Raw genomic sequence first — 23,041 nt, 5'->3', positions numbered from 1 at the left:
AATATTGTCAACCATAAACCATACTGTGGTTGTTACTATGTGACAAACTGCGTGCAATTTTGATCGACAGTGATAAACGGTTATCGTTGTAGTTGTTATTTAACTACTGTCGTTTTGTCTGTCTGTCGTATCGCCAGATAAATTTTCTTCTGTCAACTTTTGAATGTCGGCGTAAGCGTATGCTAAGTATTTAGAATCCGAGTTTTATTTGGCCGCATTTATGTTTACAAGTTTAGCGTCTATTGCAAAGGCAACACACAACAATTTAAAGTAAAGATTAAACACACTTTGTGATCTATGGAGCTAACCTAACCGATTTATAGAAACACGGTTAACACTAGGTTTACTTAATGGTTTATCTTTAATCGTTTATTATTATCGTTGGGTTTTTTTTTATCTAGAATCTAGATTTTAGCTGGAATAAGAATTTGAGATGGTTTTAGTTTTGAAATTTTCCATTTTTGTATTAAACACTATAAATCTAAGTACCGCGATTTATATTTCGGCGTTTTCTTAAGCTTTAATTTTTTGTGCAAAATCGAGAAAAATATTATTTTTTGTATGAGAAGGAAATTGAATTCTGGTTAAGATTTATTAGACTTAGGTTTATAAAATTATATTAAACACAGTAATCCACTATACAATCGCTGAAGTTAATTTCAACATTTTTAATTGTAAGTATTTATTTAATTTAGATATTGCAGTGTTCATCAATCATTACTCCGAATTTGTACGAACACGTACCTAGTTTTTTGTTTGGCATTTTTGTTGCCTAAGAAAAGGAATATTTCTGACAACTTTTATTACTATTATTGATTTATTTACAGCAATAAAAAATTCCCAGCGAAGCGTTTTTCACGAATGTGGTTTCATTATTTTCAAATGTAATATTTCCTAAAAACCACTCACGTCCCAACGCTTTTTGTTCATTGTGTTTACTTCCATCAAACACCAATTCATTTATATTATGCACAAAACAACTTTGGCGTGAAAAACAAGATGGTTCTCGGTGACACGATCGTAACAGTCAAATTAATTTTCAATCCAAGTTGGTGACGTTGTATCTTTAGTCAACTAATGTCTTTTCATACGCTTTGGGGAAATGTAACGTGGTTCAGAAAGTTTGGGGTATTCAGGGCGTTTGGAAAACTATGATTAGGGATGATTGGGGTCGTGATGTCTGACACGTTCGACTGAACTACCGATATTGCATTAGAGCGTAAAGCGTTCCTCGAGAGTTGTTGCTACTATAAAGTTGGCTCGTGTATTCAGATATACGACTGGTATTTTATATAAATACACGTGTACAAATGTACTATTATTAAATAGTATATAGTTTAGTATTATATATGTATATATATATATATATTTCATACCCCTTGCTCAATTGTAAGTACATCCTCGTGTTTTTGCATTTGATTGGCATAGGACATTTTTTCCTAATTCAAAAAAAAAAATCTTAAATCTAGAACATGACTTTTTTAAAAAGTTAAAGTAAGTTAAGTTTTTATCGGTTTTAATGGGCTGTAATATCATAAAAACAACTGTGAGAAACATCAAGAGAGTGTTTTTAAAATGTCATATTTCAGTTTTAGGAATATGTTTTTAAATTAAAAAAATGTTAATTGCTCTCAACAATTTTTTTTTTATGTTAACCAAATGCGAAAAAAAGGTTTCCAAAGAAGCACTTTGAAGCACTTATGGTGATCGTTTTCAGCTGTTGAACGACCCAGAGGGTAGTAGACATTGTTTAGATGGATGAAAATAAATAATAAAGAGTTCAGAGTTCTTACTGTGAATCAGTTTCGGATTTAAATTTGTTTTTCCTGAAGCCTATCTTACCTAATTGAGATCCTTGAAACATTTTTTGCGAATGCTAATAGACTAATGTCATGGACAATTTTCGCCATTCGTCATTTTTTAATTGATATTAAAAAACTATACACTCTATACTGGAATGTTTTTTATTAGGTCAGTAACATTTTTAATATACTTGCAGTAAAATTGATGTATACAAGAATGTAACGAAAAGCTACAATAACGACGCGGAATCGACATAGTTGAATGTTGTATTTTAACGTATACAAAATTATGCGTTCCATCATTACTCTTTGTAAAACTTACATGAAATAATACACTTAATGTTATTCAAAGAGGCTTTGCCGTTCAAAAATAGACAACCTAAAAATAAAGAAACAAACCTTCTTTTTTAAGGTGACATATTTGGGTCAAGAAAAATATATCTTCACGACGAATGGTATTCTTTTGAAATCCCTTTTTAATAAAAAAATAAATACACAAATTGTTAATGATGTGTTGACCCTCCTTTTTAATCCAGAACGAATGAAAACTAACTGATATTAAAAAACAAATTATTATTCGGATAATTTGTTTCAATCGTCGCCGTTGACATTACTTTTTTACAACGTAATTGATCGAGTTCTATTCGTTTTATTATCGAAAAAAATGCATATTAATATAAAATGCATATAAAATATTATGTTACTCATGAAAAATTAATGGCGTATAAATATGTATACATATAGTTTTAATTCCAAGATAAATTAGAGAAAATAAAAATTTCAGTACGACTTTATCACAGTTATAAAAAGAGCAAAGCAATCTGTACTATCGTAAAGACCACAATTAAAAAAAAAAACGCATTATAATCAGGTTTGCGCTCATGCTTTGTGTATTGCCAAGTACTATTTACAAATAGTATTTACAAATGTTTAAAGATATAAATTCAATTAAATGTTAAGTTGTCGAAACGAGTAAAAAATTAAGTGGGTGTCTATTTACTCTGCTACATTCGCTGCACAAAAAACAATTATTATTAAACTGTACTACGTAGATTATAAAAGTTGTAGTTATATTATGAAAAAGAAAAGAACATTGAATTTAATGTTTTATTTTTAAATTACCTAAATGGTTCTTATTGATGATCTGACTCATACAAAATAATCTGTACATGAGGTTAATTACAGCGAGGACTTTTCAAATTTATATAATGGCAAATTATATTTCGTTAAGAAAAATCCTATTAATTTAGAGTAACTTTGTTAGTGAATTTGATGAGCGTGAACATGCATATTGTAGATGTCTGTTATGATAAAATACAAGCAGGGCTTAAAGTGGGAAAAAATTACAAGGGGAACTACTGTCTCCATATAGTTTTTAGCTATATATAATTTTATGTATAATGTCTAATGCATATAGTATATGTAATATAGAAACAGTGATTGTGTAACATACTCATCCCACTTTTATCCCTGAATATATGTATATGTTTTCACTTATTATGGGCTAATCGAATACCTATTTATCACAGTATAGCCATTTACAATAACTGATAAAATCAATTATTTTTACACATATATTAGATAGTCCTTAATTTGTATTAAATACATTTGATAAAAGTAAAGTAACAATTGATAAAAAAATAAAAATCAAGATTTAATCCCAACGGAATTCTGAATTATATTGACTAATGTTTAGTTATAATTGGAGCGGTACGGTGTACCTTACGAATAATTTGTTAAAGGGGACGCTTTTTAACCACTATTAGAGGTAATGGGACTGAGTCCCCCTGCGTCCCCCCCACTTTAACCCCCGAATACAAGTTGTTTCCGCAGTCTTTTTGTTAGGTACCAAGGTTTCTGGCGTAAACATTTAGAGTATGCTGATTGCTGCTGCATATACTAGCGGGTTATTCTTATATCATTCTTTTATTTTTGGTATATTGTTACTCATTAACGATTAAATTTATAAGACTTTACTACTTTTTCACTTTCAGCATTTAAGTCCTACAATTATTATACATACAATTATTTAAAAACAAAAAATCTCTCTCAGGCTCTTTGACTTATTGTTAGGCTCATAAGAATTTTGACTCGATGTGATAGTTTCTAGTAACGTTAATCACATGTTAAAGCTAAATCTAAAAAAAAAAACTTTTTGTGTGGATTTCCTGTATTTTAAGTGTTAGCAGGGAGGATTGGATTTTTTTTAAAGTTTAAATTCACTCAAGTATGAATCACATACGGGTTATGGTAGATGCAAGTCAAGGAGACAAGAAAAAAATTCACGTATGTTAACATGATGATGACATATAAAACAATAATATAATTGGATAATTAATAAACCAATACTTCCTTAGAATCACATCGAAAGAGATCATTACTTTTAAATTAATATATACTTACATAATAATAAAAATTCCTCCTAGGAATATTTTCGTTAAAATATATTCCCCTCAATAAATATCGGTATTTACGACCTTAATGTAAATTTAATGTATTTTTAAACTCATATCGCGCGAGCGTGAAACTTTTATGACAGATGTAATTAAAGTACAGAAACCCGGAATTTATTTTTTGTAAATCATGTTTATTATTATTTTTTGACGAATTTTGAATTTTACGATTTTTTTAATTGCCTTTAAACACGAAACAAGCAGAAATCACAGCCAGTTGGAGGGAGAACGGAATTATTACCGCATTGAACTCTTTTACATTTAGTAATGACAATGAATCACCCCTAAATCAATGGATAAATTGGGTTATCCGTAAAACAATAATTATATTGGACTTACGTGCAGATATTTGTATCATGCTTTAATTCTTTTAACGCTGAATAGAGGTAACATGACTTAAGTGACTGATTACCTATTGTTTAATTGTGTACTGAAATTAGGCATGTTTAGGCTCATGCATTAGCACTGCTGCAAGTTATACCTACATTAAAGTAGTATAACTTTATAGTGTTTAACAGCTTTTAGAAATTACACTCTACTTCATAATAAGTTTATTATCCTAAGAAGGAGCTATAAAATTTAAATGTCTATAAAAAAATACATTAAGCGTAGGCGGTTGGAGCCAAAAGGAGTTAAATTCACTTTTTGTTATCCAAGACCATATGAATATATTATTCTGTGTGAATTTTTTTTTGTCTATCGTTAAAAATTGTAACCTGCTACGGTGTTAGTGTTCCAGTCGATTTGTCGGTAAGATGAGTCAATAAACGATCTTACATTTTTCAACTAACTTATTTTTTTCTCCTAAAACCTACTCGGCACGTGTCCAAAAAGGCACAGGTATACCTTTATAGGTACTTATCAAAATGTCCGTTTAGAGGCTATCCCATAAACTTGTGCCATGATCCAAGGGTTCGTTGTTTAAAGTATGTTACATTATTTATCGCTGATTTTACCACAAAACGTTTGAATTGTATACACCATCAAGATACACGTTCACTATAAACAATAAATATGTTTACCTTGTAAATGTATGTAATTGTTATATCAGACTCTAGTAATTAACCATGTTTATTAATTGATTTTAGTCGTGGATAGGTAGCAGCTTCTGATGCTGTTGAATACATAATTACGGAGACATTGTTTATAACGGTTTTCAATGGACCTGTATTCTTCGAATAAAACAAAAATATAATAAATACAAATTGAATAACTTCAAAAATATAAATATTTGTATAAAGTTTTATTAGAATAATTTCCAGCATAATTATTCGAATACAATTATTCGGAGAACTTTTAAACATATAATTAAAATAATTTACAAGTGCGGGTTGAAAGTAATTTTTGTTTAAAACACAATTTCACACAAAAACACATAACACCATTAATTATTAATAATATTATTATTAATGTAATATATTACTTATAAAATAATAATAAATATATAACTACATATTATGTACTTTTTACTAATAATCTGTGTTAAAATATTAATTTTGTATTTAAATAGTTATTCGAAAAACACAACTCTGGCTGTAATTTTAATAATTACAAATTCTTTATATCCGTTCATCGGTGTCCGATATCAACACTAGTAAAATAAAATGACTTCTAGTATTTGTGGGCCGATTTATGGTTATATTTGTATTTAATTATATTATGTGTTATCATTAGGCTAGAATTATTTTTGGAACGTTTGTAATATGTTATTTGTTTAGAGGATGCCACACATCTGTACGTTTAGTGTCAGTTAACTGTCGCAAGAAACAAAGATTTTATGGTTACGTGGTTACAACTGCAAACAATAAAAGGATAGTTTATCACAGACTATTAATAATGAAGGAAAATTGTGAAAACCGTTGTAAACAGACGCTATAATAGTCGAATAAATAAATTAACTACCCATAAATACTTCTCGTTATATTACTAATAAAAGAACACTAAAGTATAAAATGTTACGAACAACTTTATCTACAAGAACAAGATTTTCTCGAATTTTAGAGAGGACAGTGTGAATTTTTTATTATTATTAACGTTATAAATAATAAAATCATTATTTCGATATCGTTAAAAAGAATATTTTTATTTGATACGATATTGTTATAAGTAATTTATACAATTAATGTGTTGAACAAGTACAGTACTTACTACTTTCTCAATTAAGACGTATAATTACTATTATAACTTTTAGCTTCGATGCGGATTATTATTATATAGCATTTAAAAAAATAGAATGTTAATATTTGATATGTGACATTTAGGCAAGATGGAGACGGGAGTTATCAACCTGGGCATAGACGAGCTGGAGCCAGACAGGCTCGTGGAGAAAATGCTTCAATCAAGGGATGCGTGGATAGTAATCTAGGGCTACATCAAACGAGTCATGATTGCGCGAGAAAAGGCGGAGAGAGAACGGCAAAGGAGTTGCCCCTTAAAACAAAACTAGGCTGAAGATTAAAAAACAAAAAAAATTGTCAATGCGGTGGATGTATTATATTGTGCGGGGAATCCTACCCACTAATTTTAAGTATTAAGGTATTTAGAATCCCAAGGCCCCCACCAAATCTCCGGTAATGAGTATAAGGCTGTATGATTAAGCGTTATTTTTCAAACAGCTACGGCAACTTATCGTTAGTTAATTAAACTGGCATCGTTATTTTCATAATTTATTTTTTATCATTTCCTCCTTAGGCTGCAAGGCGTGCTTGATTTGTGCTCGTATAAAGTCGTCTTTGTAGAGCAAATGATAATGCGACGTATACAATCAATTATTATTAGCGTTGCCACTGTGTCGGTTTAGCCGTTTGTTTCAAACCAAACCCTCGCATTACACGCGCGGGAGTAATAATTAATATCGATACCTCGAAAATACATATTATATGGCAAATACAATATATGAAACGTTTACGGAAAGTAACAACCGCGATGATTGTTGGAAACGATGCAGCGGTGGTGGATGGTTTTTGAGGCGCCGTCGCGGCAGTACAGCATCTCCATTGCCCTATTCGAACGCCGGCGTTTTACCACTGTTGTTGCTTTGCGACGGTCGGCCACAGCAAATCGTATACCTACCAGTAGCACGTTTTCATTCCGCTTCGGCTACAACATCTGAACGATCCGTATAAGAGTCCAACGTCGCTGCCGCGCGCCGTTACCCATGCGGTAAGTCTGCAAAAATTGTCACACGAATATTTTCACGGTAGTCGGGTTAGGTTAGTTTTGACATTGACATTCAAGTAGGCACTGAATCGGATGGGTTGATATGATTTTAGCTTCGCTCGCCCCACAGTTAATATGGTCAAGATGAAGTTGAAATTTTAACTCCTATCCCCTATAAAACTAATTTAAGTATAGTTGTTTACAAAAAAAAAAAATGTCTAGAGCTATAGGTCTCTCGTTAATAGGGAGTAGTAGATTTTTTAAAATGTTTTTCAGTAGTCGCAATATCTTATTAAATTTATTTTGTGCACTAGCCTCTGTTAGCAAGTACTTTTTCGGATTTTTTTCCGCAACAAAGACCTAATTACGCCTATTTGAGTACTCAAATATCGAAAGTTAGTCTGAAAAAATAGACGACACCGGGCAGGTGGATAGGCAAAACATACATATTTTAGCATTTTACTATATTTGGCACTACGAATATTTTTTGAAATTTAAGACCTTTTAACAAAAATTATCGCTGTAAATAAGTGTAAGTGCCGTTAACACATGTATGCGACGTTGTGTAGTTGAAGCAGAGTCTAAACTATAAAGGGAATATAAACTTTAGTTTATTAATAAATGTTTTCTCTCATAATTATGGTACTTATATATATGATAAAATGAACAATTCATTAGAGAAATCCGTTAAAGTGTGCAGTCGCTAAAAAAAACATGTGTTTCATCCAGTCCTTAATTTTTAATAAAAATGTTAGTTAAACAATAAAATGTTAATAGTTTCTGTTGTTATCAAATGGTCAAATATTAAATTACCCAATGGAAGCTAGAATAAAATGTAATAATTTGTTATGGCCTTTAAGATTTTTGGTTTTCACTTGTTAGATGATTAATAACCCAATGGAACCATCTTTTTAGTTTTAAAAATATATTTCAGAGTTTTCTTAAAAATAAAGTTTAAAAAAACATAAAGTAAACTAAGTATCACAAAGCCGGTGGAATTACGTGGTAAATTATACTTCTTCTCCCTCATCAGTTAATTGCATTTCAAAGCTGTCAAGAATTATTTTTAAGCGTTTTTTTATTTATAAAAGATTATTACATCATCAAAACGCTAATTGCTCTTCTTTCAAGGGTTTTAATTCTTTTAAGGGCATTGGGTTTATTATGTCAATTTGAAGTATTGAACATTTATATTACATCATAAAAACGATTGATGCTCGCAAGTCATTGGATAAAGACAACAGGCATAATCCAGAGTTAAAAATCCTATTTGTATATGTCATTTAATAAAACTGTTATTCAACGTCAGTTAAACTTCATATTACAAATAACCCACAAATAACCTACGAAAAATAGTTGTTAAAATTAGTGCAATAGCAACAATAATAATCGACGCGTTTATATGAATGAAATAAATTACCCAAAAGTTAATATATAAAATAATACAGTAAGCGCACATTATTAACACAGCGCAATTGTAACAAAGCTTTATGTTTTAAGTTTATGGATTGTTTTTGTTTGAGAAAATATATTAAATGATGTTGTGGATTAAAGGAGACAAGAGGAAAAACCGACACTGGAACATCGAGAAGGCATTTTTGTTTGGCTTTTGACAACCTAAATTAAATTTTTTCTACTCAAAAAAGAATTTGTTAGATTGAAAATCGCAGATAACTTCTGTTTGTCGATTGTGAACTTTTTTTATTGAGCTGTCTCAACAATGTACCTACAACTGACTACGTACACGGATGGATGATTACAAATTACAACTATATAAAATTATTGTTCAGACGTTCATTTTTTCAGTTGAGAGCTCTCTAATACCCTACCGTCTTTCCTAATCAAAACACACTGGTAATTTATTGGAAACACAAAATAAAGAATATCAAATTACAATTTTTTCTTTAAAATTGCGGGTCTTTTACATCTCTAAAACTATTAAAATACACTATTAGATTCAATAAATTTATAAAAATTAGTCTGTTACTCGATATACACGAAAATTAATAATAATGTTGACATTTTTATTGTTCGTACAAGTATGAAACGGTTTTATTATCAGATTAAACAACAATGAATGTTATAACTTTCCCTGCTTGAAGATATTTTTGAGAATGATATATTAGTAAATTCGTATAAAACAGAATGTGGTCGAGTAATTTCTTTCAAAACATATTTTATGGCTTTGGGGCTGTAATTCATTTTGTCTTCATTTGAGAAATTATAATATTCGAAATGAACACTAAAATACATTAAGTTTCTCGACTGTGGCGGTCAGGCTATTTTATAATAATTTTTACTGTAGGTATAATAATAATACAATTTTAATAATTTAATTTCGAGTAATTTTTTACACATTTGACAACAATTTAATTTTACTATAAACAATATTTATTGTCTAATACGAAAGTTTAATTTAATAACATCACCGAATTTACTGGCTTCGTACAGTAAAATATAATTTGAACGAATTTTACTTCCAGGTTGAAAGTTTTTATTTAAATTTAGCGTATCGAATAGAATTTTGTCACGTTCATAAATTATAAAAACACATTATCAACACCCTGGAACAGTACAATTTTATAAAAAAAAACAAAATTATTAATATTTATTATTTAAATTGGAGTTGTTTTCTTTTAAAATATATCACTCACAAGCGTTTAATATTGCAAATTAAGTTAGTTGTTTACGCGTTATCTGCATTCTAGTTTTTACTCAAAATACGTAGAATTATATTTTTTTGAGTTTATATTTTGTAGTTGATAGATAGGTGGACTAAAATAGAAAACAATTTTGATAGCTGATAAGGATACCTTTTCAGCCACACCAAGTCAAACCCATATAATACTAATTACCATCTAATAATCATAGCTCTGTATTGCAGTGTGAGTATGAGTTATGTTGTTAGGTTAGTTCGATTTTATTTCATTATGGAAATTGGAAATTATTGATGTCTTCTCTTCTAAAATAGTTTAAAAAAACAATGGTTTTTTTAAATTAAGAAAAGTATTTGGAATTGGAGTACCTATAAGTAATTTAGATAATACGTATAAATGTGTAGCTGGACATGACGAAGGCATATGATTAACTTGTTTGCGTTATTGACATGAACATGACTTTCGGTTAGGGCCCTATCATCAATTTGCGTTATGTTACATTTAGTGTCCCATTGATTTACCATGGTTACCAACGGGCTATAAACAACATAATTAAATGTTTTTAATATCATTGACCACTCTGTACTCATAAATTCTATCTCTCGTAGGAAAAAATCGACGTTTCTCCATCTACTCCATACACCTTCATTTTTTCACACGATTCCTAAAATGTCGAGATAAAGTTTTGTTAATTATATTTTTCCTATTATGTTTTTTATGTTTGTTTAAAAGCACGATTGTTCAATATTTACTAAAAGCGGAATTGATATTTTTATTATTATTATACTTGTTGCGTTCACTCTATAGTCTACATATATTGAGTCCCTAAAATATCTCCATATTATTTTTGGTCAATTTATCTTTTTAACAAATATGAATTTTACCCCTTCTTAAAAATTGTGATAAAACCTCATTCGATATTTGATTATTATGTGTTTTATATTTACCAAATAACACCGTACCAGTAGATTATCAAACACACACATATTGCAAACTTTTGATTTTTCCTTACCGTGTTCCACTTAACAAATATAATATTTATGAAACGTTATTGTAGGTATGTTTTATAATTTAATATCAACTACCATATTTACTTGTGCAGATATAGACGGTTTAAAAATTAATGTGGTTTAACTATGTAATAAGCAAACAACATAAATCGACCTAAAGAAAAAAAAACCGATATTGATAAAATTAAAGTTAGGATCACTTTTGGAACTTATTATTAAATAAGCCAATCTTAATTTCAAGCCGCTTCGAGTATGTGATTTGACAAAATGAAGTCTTCATTATAAACCTATTTATTTATACTTCGTGGACTGCAATTCGTGGACTTTGGTTTGCAATTTCAACCTTGATATGTTTTGCAATTGGGTTCATCGTGTTGGACTCACTCTCAACCTCGATTAATGTCATATTATGTTTTTTAACAGAAATCGCTGGCCTCTCTACCGTTAGTATGACCGTAGTGCTTACACAAACCAGACCCAAACAAACTAACCAAAAAAAATGCTAATGTGCATCCAGCACATGTCTCCACTCTTTTTAATTCGTCTTGGTCCATTCTGTATTGAAGTATTATGGTGTGGCCACTTGGCATGCGCTCCTATTTGGCTTATGACCAACTCCGTATCGAGCGACTCTATAAAATCATTTTCTGTGCTATGCTTCATTTTATCTTAATATTGTACAAACTCTTGAAGATTACTCCATCATACGCTCTTCCTTAGACGTACCTACTCTTGCCTCACACAGTGATGATGCTGATGTTTCTTTTATTTTCTTACTTTTTTCAGCCTCGATCGTGTCCCAGCCTACTCCGCAAGATCACTTTTTTTTGTGCCTCTTATGGTCACAACCACTTTTTTCATAAATCCTGACATAATACGTGCAAATAAGACATACAATTTAGGTTGACATTAGTCTTATGTAAAAAAGATTTACTTTATTCGTGTAAATGTAGTACATGTTATGTACTTTGCTTATGCTCGAGAAAATGTTATTAAACTAATATTTAAGTATGGAGCACATTTTGCCATCCTTTTCTACTTATCTATTAACTCTTTCATGCACAAGAGATTTCAAAATTTCTATACCCAAGATGCACGGATACTTAAATTTTAAATTTTTTATTTTTTTTATCGTTGATTTGTACTTACATATGCATTAAAAATAATATTAAAAAAAAAAAAAATTAGTGGCAAAGTCTAGGAGTTACAGTATGTGGGATTACGTATTCCCCACCGCACATACTGTGCGCACAATATTCGCATCAAGTTTTTTTTTCATATCAATATATTTTTATACCATTGATTATAATCATAACCTAATATGGAAACAAACAAAAAAAAGAACATTCAAATCGGTCGATTATTTCCCTCGCAAATAACAAAATAAGTTTTGAAAATTTTCTGGGAAAAAAAATATGTGTATATGCCGATGCCTTTTGTTCAATACAGACAGGACAAATCGGCGTTACTTATTAATATTCTATAGACACACGGTCGTATGAAAAATGCTAAAAATAAACGAAAACGAGATAAATAAAATTTAGAAAAATAATATAATATGTGGTATATTATTTGTCCCACCATGCCGCAAAGGTGAATTTTTATGTGGGACAACTGTAATCCCACCATGCCGGAAAGAGTTAACTCTTTGGTGCTATGATATTTGTCCCCTGTACAATTGTAGATAATAGGCGGGAATAGCGAGCATGCATATAACAATGTATCTCTGACACCGAGTATTAATTTATTGTCTTTTAGCCACGTTATTAAAATCTAGCTTATTTTTTAAATATAATAACGTATTATAAAGTTTTTTTAATGCTCTAATTTTTACTCAACCTTACTATTTATCTGGCTAAGCTTTCAGTCTGTTTAAGGGACTCGGGTTAAATTATCTCTAGTTTGTATAAAATATTAGTTTATTTTACGTTAATTAAAATTATTCATTGCTTTTTTTTACACTTATAAGTTTTAATTACTAAATTTATGACTGGTGGTCAAATTCTTCGGGTAAAATGCGAGTTTATCTGAGAGACTTAGGGGTAACTTAGTGTAAATGCAGTTCTATCACCATTTTAGGGAGATATATAACCAATGACTGAGGAACGGTCATAAAAACACTAAATAATAAATAAAAAATAAAAAGGAGTTTAAATAACAATTACTCTCTAATTAAAAAAAACCTTTTAACTTTAATACCGAACTGAGAAAGTATTGGTTTTACAATGATGTGTTTTTATTTTAACATAAATGCTTAAATATAATATCAATTATTCTAATAACATTTAATATTTAAACTCAATAATATTGAGGTTGTAGGATCAGTTTGGATTTGAAATATTATATTATTCCAAAATGCTTAACCTCTAAGGGCTTGCGTACGCGGTGTTAACACAGCGACTTTTGGTACTTTTAAATACAGATATGACATGACAGTATAAATACCGCACTGTGATATTTTTTAAGACGCGCCTGCTCGGAGGTTAAATGTTAATGTAATAAAATTATGTATCATTTTTTATGGATTAAGCTTTTCTGGAGCTATGCGCTTCATATATTAAGCGTGTGTACAGAGTGATCAATTTAACGAAAGAAATTTTATTTTTTGAAAATTATTCTTACTGTGTCATTTTTTTTTAATATGCTCTTATAATATTATAAAACAAATAATGACTGACATATGCGTGTTACCATATTTTTTTAGTTTAAAAAAATTGTACTCATACTTATTTTGATCGATAAAATCCCCAAAAACAAACAACACAATTATTAACATTATTATTTATATTTAATAGTTTTTACCTTCTAGCAGTTTTGCATCAAAGCATATAGTCGAAAGCGATTTTATCGCTTTTAGTTATAATAATTTTTGAAAATTTGTGACCTTTCTGTTTCTAATATGCTCCTTTCCTACTGAACTGGCTATTTTCTTCTATTTTTTAAAACTGTATTTATTATGATCAATTTGGTTGCTATCGTGCAAATAAATCCACTATCCATGCTAATATTTAATACTTTAGTTTCAAATAAATTGTTGGACGAAATTTTCTTCGTTCTACTTCTATATTTATTAAAAAAAAAATAGTATCGGTTTGTATATATATTTTTCAGTGTCGTCAGGTCGTCGTCATAATGGATAGCTTAGCTTACAATCGCTTATACGTACACGATATAGAAAATCCTGGATTGATATTAAAGGCACGGCGTACGGACATGTGACTTAAAGTTTTCATTGACCTTTCAAACTTTTCAGGCATTGACCTTTAATGTGTTGAATAGTTTTTATGTACATTATCGAGAATCAACGTGGTGATCTTCATACATAAATATATACAAAGTCCCTAAACGATTTCTCTAAGAACTTTGTTTATCTTGCGAGAAATGCGTAGTTGACAAATATTAGTGACAACGAAATTACGGAATGTAAATAGTAGGAACGGGATACTTAATAAAATATTGTGTAATAATGTAATGCATTATATAATAATGTTATATTTTTCTGGGTTGTATAAAACAAATTCCATTGGTCAGAGATGGTTAGGATGAAAAAATAATAAAAGAACGACTACCTTAACAACTATATTATACATATCTCTTGGAATTTGTTGTTATTTTTATTACTTACAGAATATAACAAAATATTAGAAAAATAATTAGAAATATTATTTGTTCAAAGGCTTTAATTAAGTCTTTGAAGGCTAAGTTAACGTCAAATAATATTTATGCGGTTAAAAAAATGTCCATGTTAAAAAAAAAACGAATAAAAGAAAGTGAACAATAAATAGCACAAAAAATCCGACACTTGTCGGAATTTTTGTGAAACACTGTCAATTACAAATTTAGACAAGTATTTATTGGATATATATTGTGTACCTAGTACTTTGCAGCCAACAACTGCACATTTTTTTGTCTACAATTATCGATGACTACGTGTAGTTGTTATTAAAGTTACTGACTAAAGACCTTTTTTTACTACCCATCTATAAAAGTTTCAAACGTTTCATAGTATTCAAAGTCGAAAATAACAGCCTAAAGCGGATTACTATTGTTCATTTTCATGAGAGCAATGCGTTTTTAGAATTTTTATTTTACCTTTTCGTGTAGGTGTTATAATCTAATTTTCTGAATTACTTAATTAAAGAATTTTTCATAATTTTCTTAATATTCATTGGTTTTATATATTACAAATATCAAAGATTATATTCTTCCTACTCCGGAGTGTACCGATATTGCCTATTGTAAGCGCCGTTTGAATTTCTAATTCAGTTCGTTAATACAGCAGTAATAATTATCATTGACATCCAAACGATGTTCAACACTTATTCGCTGAGTAGCTGTCGTTAATTACTACCGCTGCTATTTCCAACTTTATTTAAAGGGTATCAAATATTGTTGCTTCTTTGCACATAGTATAATGCCAGATGCCTGTATCCGTTTATTGCTATTTACTCAAAAAGCAAACCGAAAAATCAATGAAATGCTACTATTTAAAAGTTGTTCGTTACACTTGCGATTGCTTTTAGAATTAATTGAGAAACAAACACTTCCATTTCAAGTTTACTTGGAATATGCAAACAATTTTAGTGAAATGATTACGCAAATTTTCGGAGGTTGTTTTCTGTGCCCGGATTTGAATTAAATTAAAAAAACGAATTTATTAAATAAGAAATTGATTAATTTCATTATAAAAAAAATTCATTAACATTTTAATAAATTTACAGTTTTTACATAGGTTAATACTTAATTTTATCTTGTCACAAAGTACCCTGCAATGACGTCACATGATTTTGGCGTAAATATGTAAATGCAGTTCTCTATTTTTATATAATTTATGTGTATAGAAAAAAAACAACAAAAAAGTCGCTTTTTTAATATAAGAAAAATGTTTAACAAATTTTGATTTTTTTAAAATGTAGTACCTATGTGAAAACGAATTTTATGTCACTAAAATTGTCATTTTAAAAAAAAACGGCATTTTTGTATTTAACTCTGTACGTTTCAATTTGGTTTAATCGTTAAAGTTTCTTATCGACTCGTGCGAAAAACGTGTCTTGGTAATTTGATATTAATATTGAAGCGTCGCAGATGTAGTGAATAAAAAACCGTTTATGACTTCTTTTACATAAACCTGTGCTGTAAATAATGTCTCTACTTATCACTTTTACAGTAGTTCTCGCGCAAGGAAAGGCGTTTCTTTGCTTGGTTGACTTAATGGGCTGTGCACAACGTCTACTGGAAACATAATAATTAATGATGACAATCTTTCTGAAAATTAATTAAGTTTTCCGTTGCACACCTTGACTTTTGAATTGAACGAAATGTGTCCGATTAAAGAATAGAACATAATATCGAAACAATTGACTCCACACAACGAGTAAAAGCCATTATGTCGAGGAGCCAATTTGTACGGGCAAGGAAGACGTATTGTTCACGTTCTTCTCAGGTAGACTTTCAACGCAAGTAGCTCGATAAATGGTGAGTTGATACATTCCCTTGATTAATGGATGTTCGATCGCAAAATAACTAGTAATTAACCTCCCCCCCCCCGAAAAAGTTAATTTTATCTTTCATTTTTACCTTCTGCCGGTTGTTTGATTTTAAGCCATTGTGCGCTATTCGTGATTAATCGTCGAAATTCTCCAAGTAGCACACACACATGTGTATGCTTGTTAGGAGTATGCCCCTACATGTTTACCGTGTACCATACACTATCGATAAAGCCAACTCGTTTTTTTTTTACATTGTTAAATTAGGGCGCGCGTGCTCGACTCGTAGAGAATCGGTATCGTTCGAAATGACATAATAGTTATATTTTCAATATTAACTTCGATAAGAAGCTGTTCATTTATAGCTTGTATTTTCGTTTAAAAATGTAAGATATATCAAAACAAGAAGTATTCAAAAACTGAGTTTGTAGTTGCATGTCAATTGTTCGAATTCACATTATGTGGCAATCTATCAAAATATAATACAGGCAGGCAGTAATGAAATTTTTTTTCTCGGATGCATCGTGTTATGTGTGATTGTTCTATATATTGTCAGCTAAACACCTACATTCTTGGTAGAAAATTCCATAAATATAAAAAACTTTCCCGAAATTTTTTTTTATTTAAATGGCTTTGCCACAATTTTTAAGTCGTGTACTATTATATTATTCAATATTTATTTTTGGTGATTCATTTTTCTTAAAATAAATGCGGTTTTTTTTAACATTTTTTTTCTCAATATTTTATAATATTATACAATTTTTAAATATTTACCTTTTTAGTAGTTTCCATATCTCTATTCTCTATCAACTTTTGTAACTTATATGAAACATATATATTCAATTAGCTATTTAAATTAAAAATAATTTGCTGACAATTTTGACTGGTCGATAACTATTTTTAACCCTGCTGTAAACAATATTATTGAATGATTTTATTTTATGTTGCCAGCATTGATTTGAACCATTGAGAATATACCTTAACGTGGCGTTGTTTTACGATAAATTTCAAAACCTAAATTATTGTCAATTCTTTTAATTGGTAAATCAAGGAAAGACAACTTTTTATCGATTTCTTTTTCATAAATTTATGTTATGTAAGAATAACGTGAATTTATATCTTGAAGAAAAATATCTTTATCCATTTCTTCAAGATTAAAGTTCTTAATACATAATTTTTTAGGTTAGTTTATAAACATAAGTGGTCAAAGGGAAGATAGCCAGACCGCTTAGTAGAGGGCTTAAACAAATATTGAGATCGGATACAGTTTTTTTTCTGGGTATCTCAAGGGGTTTAACAATTATTTTTCAAATTTACGGCATAACACTCTAATTGCATCATAAAATCATAATTTAAAATTTTTTTAGGTAGCACTAAAGATAAAATAGAGGATGAAGATTAATCGGGATTCATAAAATACATTATGAATGAATTATCTGTACAATACAAACATAAAAGCCTTCACTAAATATTTGATCGAGCTTGCTAAAATTATTCCATATTCTCAACTTTAATATCTTTAATTTTGGGGTAAGTTATTTGAATTTAATACAGATCAACTTTTCCTGATTTTATGCAATTTTTAAATGGCTGATTATATTATAAATTATCGTTTGTAAAACGGGTCATTTCACTCAAATAAAAAAAACTATTCGTCCTTTAAAAAAAATAATTCAGAGTTAGTTATTTTTTCTTTTGTTATGAATGTTACGAATGGAAAGGATATTTAAACCGAGGGCTACTATATAAATCTGCAAAATATTCCGCCTTCAATACTATACTTTGGAACGTCTTAAACATGTAATGTGCACATTTAAGGTAAGGCACGTGCACTTTTGCAAATATTCTAAATAAATATTTTCAGACCAAATATAATCTGGGTATTACTATGTATTCCTTGTGAAATGGTTGTTAGTTTTGTTAGATTGCGTCGAAGATCAATTTCATGACTATACCGTATCATGTCTTTCGTCGCTCGTGTCTATGTTAAAGTTAGAAGTTATGGTTATAATTTAGCTTACAACAAGGTTTCACATAATAATTGGAATCATATAATAATATAGTAATTCATTATTTTTTCAAGGAGAACTCTCAGTGGAAGCTTAACGATTATCTATTGCTGTATATTGATTAGACGACGACATATAATAGTATAGTGCTTGTATAAACAGTACAGTAGTATTATACCATTTTTTGTCGTAAAAACGTTTTCGGGTTTTATCGCTGAACGTCTGATGTCTATTATTTTTTACCCCACAATTCCCTTCGTTATTTTCATTTTATGTCTTCTTATTTCACATTTTTTTATAATATTATGTAACTTTTCGGAATGTGACATATATATATATTTATGTTTATTTGGTTAGTCAAGTGACCTTGAATTTATTGTATACTACTGAAGCAAGAATAGTCGAATTTTAAATTGGAAATAAAAAAAAAATGTGCTAGTTATTTTTTTTTTTGCTTTTGTTTTTTAAATAAAAAACATAGTAAGTATTTCATTTAAATAACGTTTTTTTTCCCAATAGTATGATATAGTATAAATACTTGTATACAAAACAAACAGCATATTGAGGTGGTAGTACAGTGTAATGGAGATTAGGGTGAATATTGGTTTGTAGGAATTATAACTTATAATGAAACCATAATTTGTTATTTTTTGAGATTTCAATAACATTTATAACGGCTTGACATTATTAATTATGCACCTATTATATTCCAGATTATACACATTATTAAACTACTGACAAAAAAGAATGACTAAACTAAAAAAAAAATTAATGTACATAAAATAACTAATTTATTAGATTTACGTACATTTCCGCCATTTAATGATAATTAATGTATTATTATTATAATGAACAATTACAAAAAAAGTATGAGATATATTAAAAAAGTAGAACTTTTATCGGTGGCACCTATCAGTAATTTTTATGTTTAAACAGAGAAGTGAACGTTAAACATTGTTTTCAAAACTGTATCTATAATATTCAAAAAGTTTTAAGTATTAACATGCAATATTACGATAAATTGCAGCAATTTAAACGAACTTGTGTATGCAGTTAAGTTAAGGTAAAAACGATAAGCAAAAATATAATAATATCTAGTTTAATATTATATAGGGGAAGTCATATTACCAGTATATCAGTATAATATTATATTTTTTATGCTTTATTTCACATATTATGTTATAAGTATGACGTGAGCTTAACTATAAACAATTGTAATAAAACACTTAATGTTTTTAATTGCGGTTCATACGGTATGTTCTATTGAATGAGTACTATAAATTAGTCTGTATATCTATTGTTTATGATAGTTTAATACATTTGGATTACAATTCTATCAAATTAAGTTAAATAAATATTAAAACGCGACTTCAGTGTGCGAGATTTTGTAATTTTCAAGATAAATAATGCGTTTAAAACAATTCAATTAAACACTTTTTGTGAATATATGCCGCCACCCAGTAACTGGTACTTAAATACTAATATTTTGTCATCGCCATACACGTAGTTGCGAATAGGTGTTGATGAATTTCAATAGGCTCAACGGTGCGATTAACTCGCTAACCCCGTTAATGTAGAATCTTCTTAAATAATAAACTGCCTACATTACTTATTATATCAACTAAATTTAGTCGGCGCCCTATTCAAATGAACGCTTACTGTCAGATGTTCAGTCATGAGTAATTATGGTCATTAAGAATGTTGTGTTTTCTAAAAATCAATCAGTATGACGCCGCATTTTTTTTTGCATGTTAACCTTCGATTAATAAAAACTACAACTTACCGTGAGCACCGTAGGTAATTGAGGATGAACTTTCTAACTTGGAAACTTTTACGTGTTTTTCCACTACATTAGTTATTATAAGTTATAACCGTTACATCAACGTCGAATAGAACTAGAATAACTAAACACACATTAATAACTAACGACAACCGACTATATAATACACAATATACTGAAATTTCGGTCGTTGATAAATATTGTTGTACGGGATCGACGTATTTAAATTTTAAACTTGATGTTATAAATTGAACTATACGATTAGCTACAAGGTATATGAAATGAAATAATATTTTTACCGTACTTGCGTTTTTATAGTTATGAGTAACTTATAAATTGTTTCAAACTAGCAAACTAATAAAATCATAACCTAACAATATTTCTATACTCATGAGTCATGATTAACTTACGTTTTGTTTTAAGTATTTTCAAGTATATTGAAGAAATGAAGATAGTAGTTTCGTGAATTAGTTTTATAAGTTTTTATACTTTGTCCTACTTTTATACTTATTTTCTATCTTAGTTAACCAATTACCAGGCGTGAATTAATAGATGTGTACTTAAATTTTTAATAATAATGTATTACTGTATTTATTTATTCAGAAATATACGGGCCCTTTGGAAAAAGTTTTTATAAATAGCTCGTTTAATGTCATTCCTAAAATCTTCACAATTATTATAACATTTTACAAAAAGTATAAAAATAATAAGATATAGAAGAAAATAAAAATAATAAATTAAATGACAAAGTGGGAGCCTGCATTGATAATGTTACGAAATTATATATAGATATTTACGTTTTAAAATGTAACAACAGCATAATATTTTGAGACTAGATAATATATTATACAGTTATGTTGACATAACTTAAAACGTATTGGCATTGCTATTATATTTAAAATGAGATGACTATTTGGGGGGAGATTTTGTATTACAGTGAAACTTGCATTTACAAACACATTACATTTAAAATTCAATAATACTTAAAAAATTCTTTAATAGCCAATTTTAATTGGTACAACAGCATGAAAACTTTTTAGATATGTCCTGTATTAACAAATAATAACAAAAGAAGATTATACTTACATCTAATATCAATACAAGATGTTTATTTAAGTCGTCATTTTTATTTTGTCTTCGGTACTTGTTTGGAAAAAGATATTACACTAACAGATTCCAAAGTAGTTCCTACTAAATTGTTTTTTAGCCTTATTTAATTACAATAATTTTTATTTATTTCGGTTTACTTCTTGACAAAAGAACTTCGAGGGTTAGTCGCCATGGGGGCGGATTTGTGTGATGAATAATTATGTTTATATTGAGGTAGATTGAATTGCGATTACTTTTAAACAATTTAAATGTCGCGTGACTTATTTGAATAATATATAAATAGACGTAAATCTAAAAAATACATTAAAATATGTCTTGTATATTGTTGTTGTACACGTACAATAGTTAAATGGAATGGGTAAAACTTAAGGGTTATACAAATAATCTAAAACACTAAATGTATGCATAATTATACGAATTGCAGGTTGAATAATAGTTAGACGTGGATAATCGCAACAAAAGAACAACAATGACGGTTTCGTATCGCTGTTGTTTGTGGTTGGCTGTGCAATTTTTAATGCTTATGTATCCAGTCTTATCAGGAGACATCAAGATTCATACTACTCTTATACCAAAAGCATGTAAGTACAAACTTAATATATTGCTTATGTATAATTCACAAAGTCATTAAAATTTAATTTAATAAGATTAGATTTTTAGTTGTTTATATAATAATGTTAAACAAAAATCTGGATAAATACAATATACATAAGTACTTAGATACAATACCTACCCAATATACTTATTTTCTAAAATTAAGCGTATATAAGTAAACTACAATCGAGAAATTGTACATAAACATTTTTTTAGATATTGATGTACAATGATCGTGAGATTAAGGAATGCGTTATAGTTCATACACAATTCGTCCCCTGCCTATAATCATTCATTAAACACTTGGCAGTTTGCTTATGTATTCTTAGGTAATAATATATCTTCTTTTTTTTTTATCATATTCTTTAAAAATGAGGGCGGCCAACAAATCCCTTTCTACAAACATTTCTATCCGGCATTTTTCTTTATTCACTCTACCCATTTCCATGTCTTTAATGTTATAAAATCTATTTACTTCTCCTTCGGTTTAATCTTATCTTGCCATTTAAATGTATTACCTACTTGTGCCAATAAACATAAAATATTTAATTTGTTTAATTACGTTTTTATATATTCTGCTAGAGTAATTAACTTGAAATTGGTTTTGCACCTGGCCCTAAACTTATATGTACTTAAAATACACCGTGTACGTAATAAGATTTGGAAAATAATATTGACCCGTTTTAGCCTTCCTTTTTTTTAATGTTTTTGTCAAAAAACTAAAATTATTAAAAAATGATATATAATTATAAAGTTATAAGTGTATAAATAAAACTTTTTTGAGAAAGAGATTCCGGTACTTTTTTTGTTGGTGGCGTAAATTACGATACACTTTGAGAAAATCATATGACTTCCTTTTATTCTAAACTATTCTATATTCTTCACTTAGTACACACACGAGCAAAGCGTCCATATTTTATTAGAACTTTGGCTATCTCGTCGTCATTACGGTTGTCCAGATGTCGTTTTCATTCACATTTT

At 29.0% G+C, this 23,041-nt stretch overlaps 1 protein-coding gene across 1 annotated transcript in view; it reads left to right on the top strand.

The window, feature by feature from the left end:
- The first annotated feature begins 7,278 nt into the window (after positions 1-7,278).
- LOC126838310 (G-protein coupled receptor GRL101-like) overlaps positions 7,279-23,041 on the top strand; it is a 79,861-nt gene continuing 64,098 nt past the window's right edge. Inside the window, exons 1-2 of the mRNA XM_050572638.1 lie at positions 7,279-7,417; positions 21,891-22,047. Of these exons, the coding sequence (XP_050428595.1) occupies positions 21,936-22,047 (112 nt within the window). The 5' untranslated portion in view covers positions 7,279-7,417; positions 21,891-21,935. The remainder of the gene's footprint in view (positions 7,418-21,890; positions 22,048-23,041) is intronic.

The sequence above is a fragment of the Adelges cooleyi genome, unplaced genomic scaffold, assembly GCF_023614345.1.
Source record: "Adelges cooleyi isolate 19-005CV unplaced genomic scaffold, UGA_ACOO_1.1 ACOO_flye_CR_arks_rails_tigmint_CR_PRNA_30, whole genome shotgun sequence".
Taxonomy (NCBI): Eukaryota; Metazoa; Arthropoda; class Insecta; order Hemiptera; family Adelgidae; genus Adelges; species Adelges cooleyi.
The sequence above is the reverse complement of the archived record's forward strand: the minus strand, read 5'-3'. Positions and strand labels throughout refer to the sequence as shown.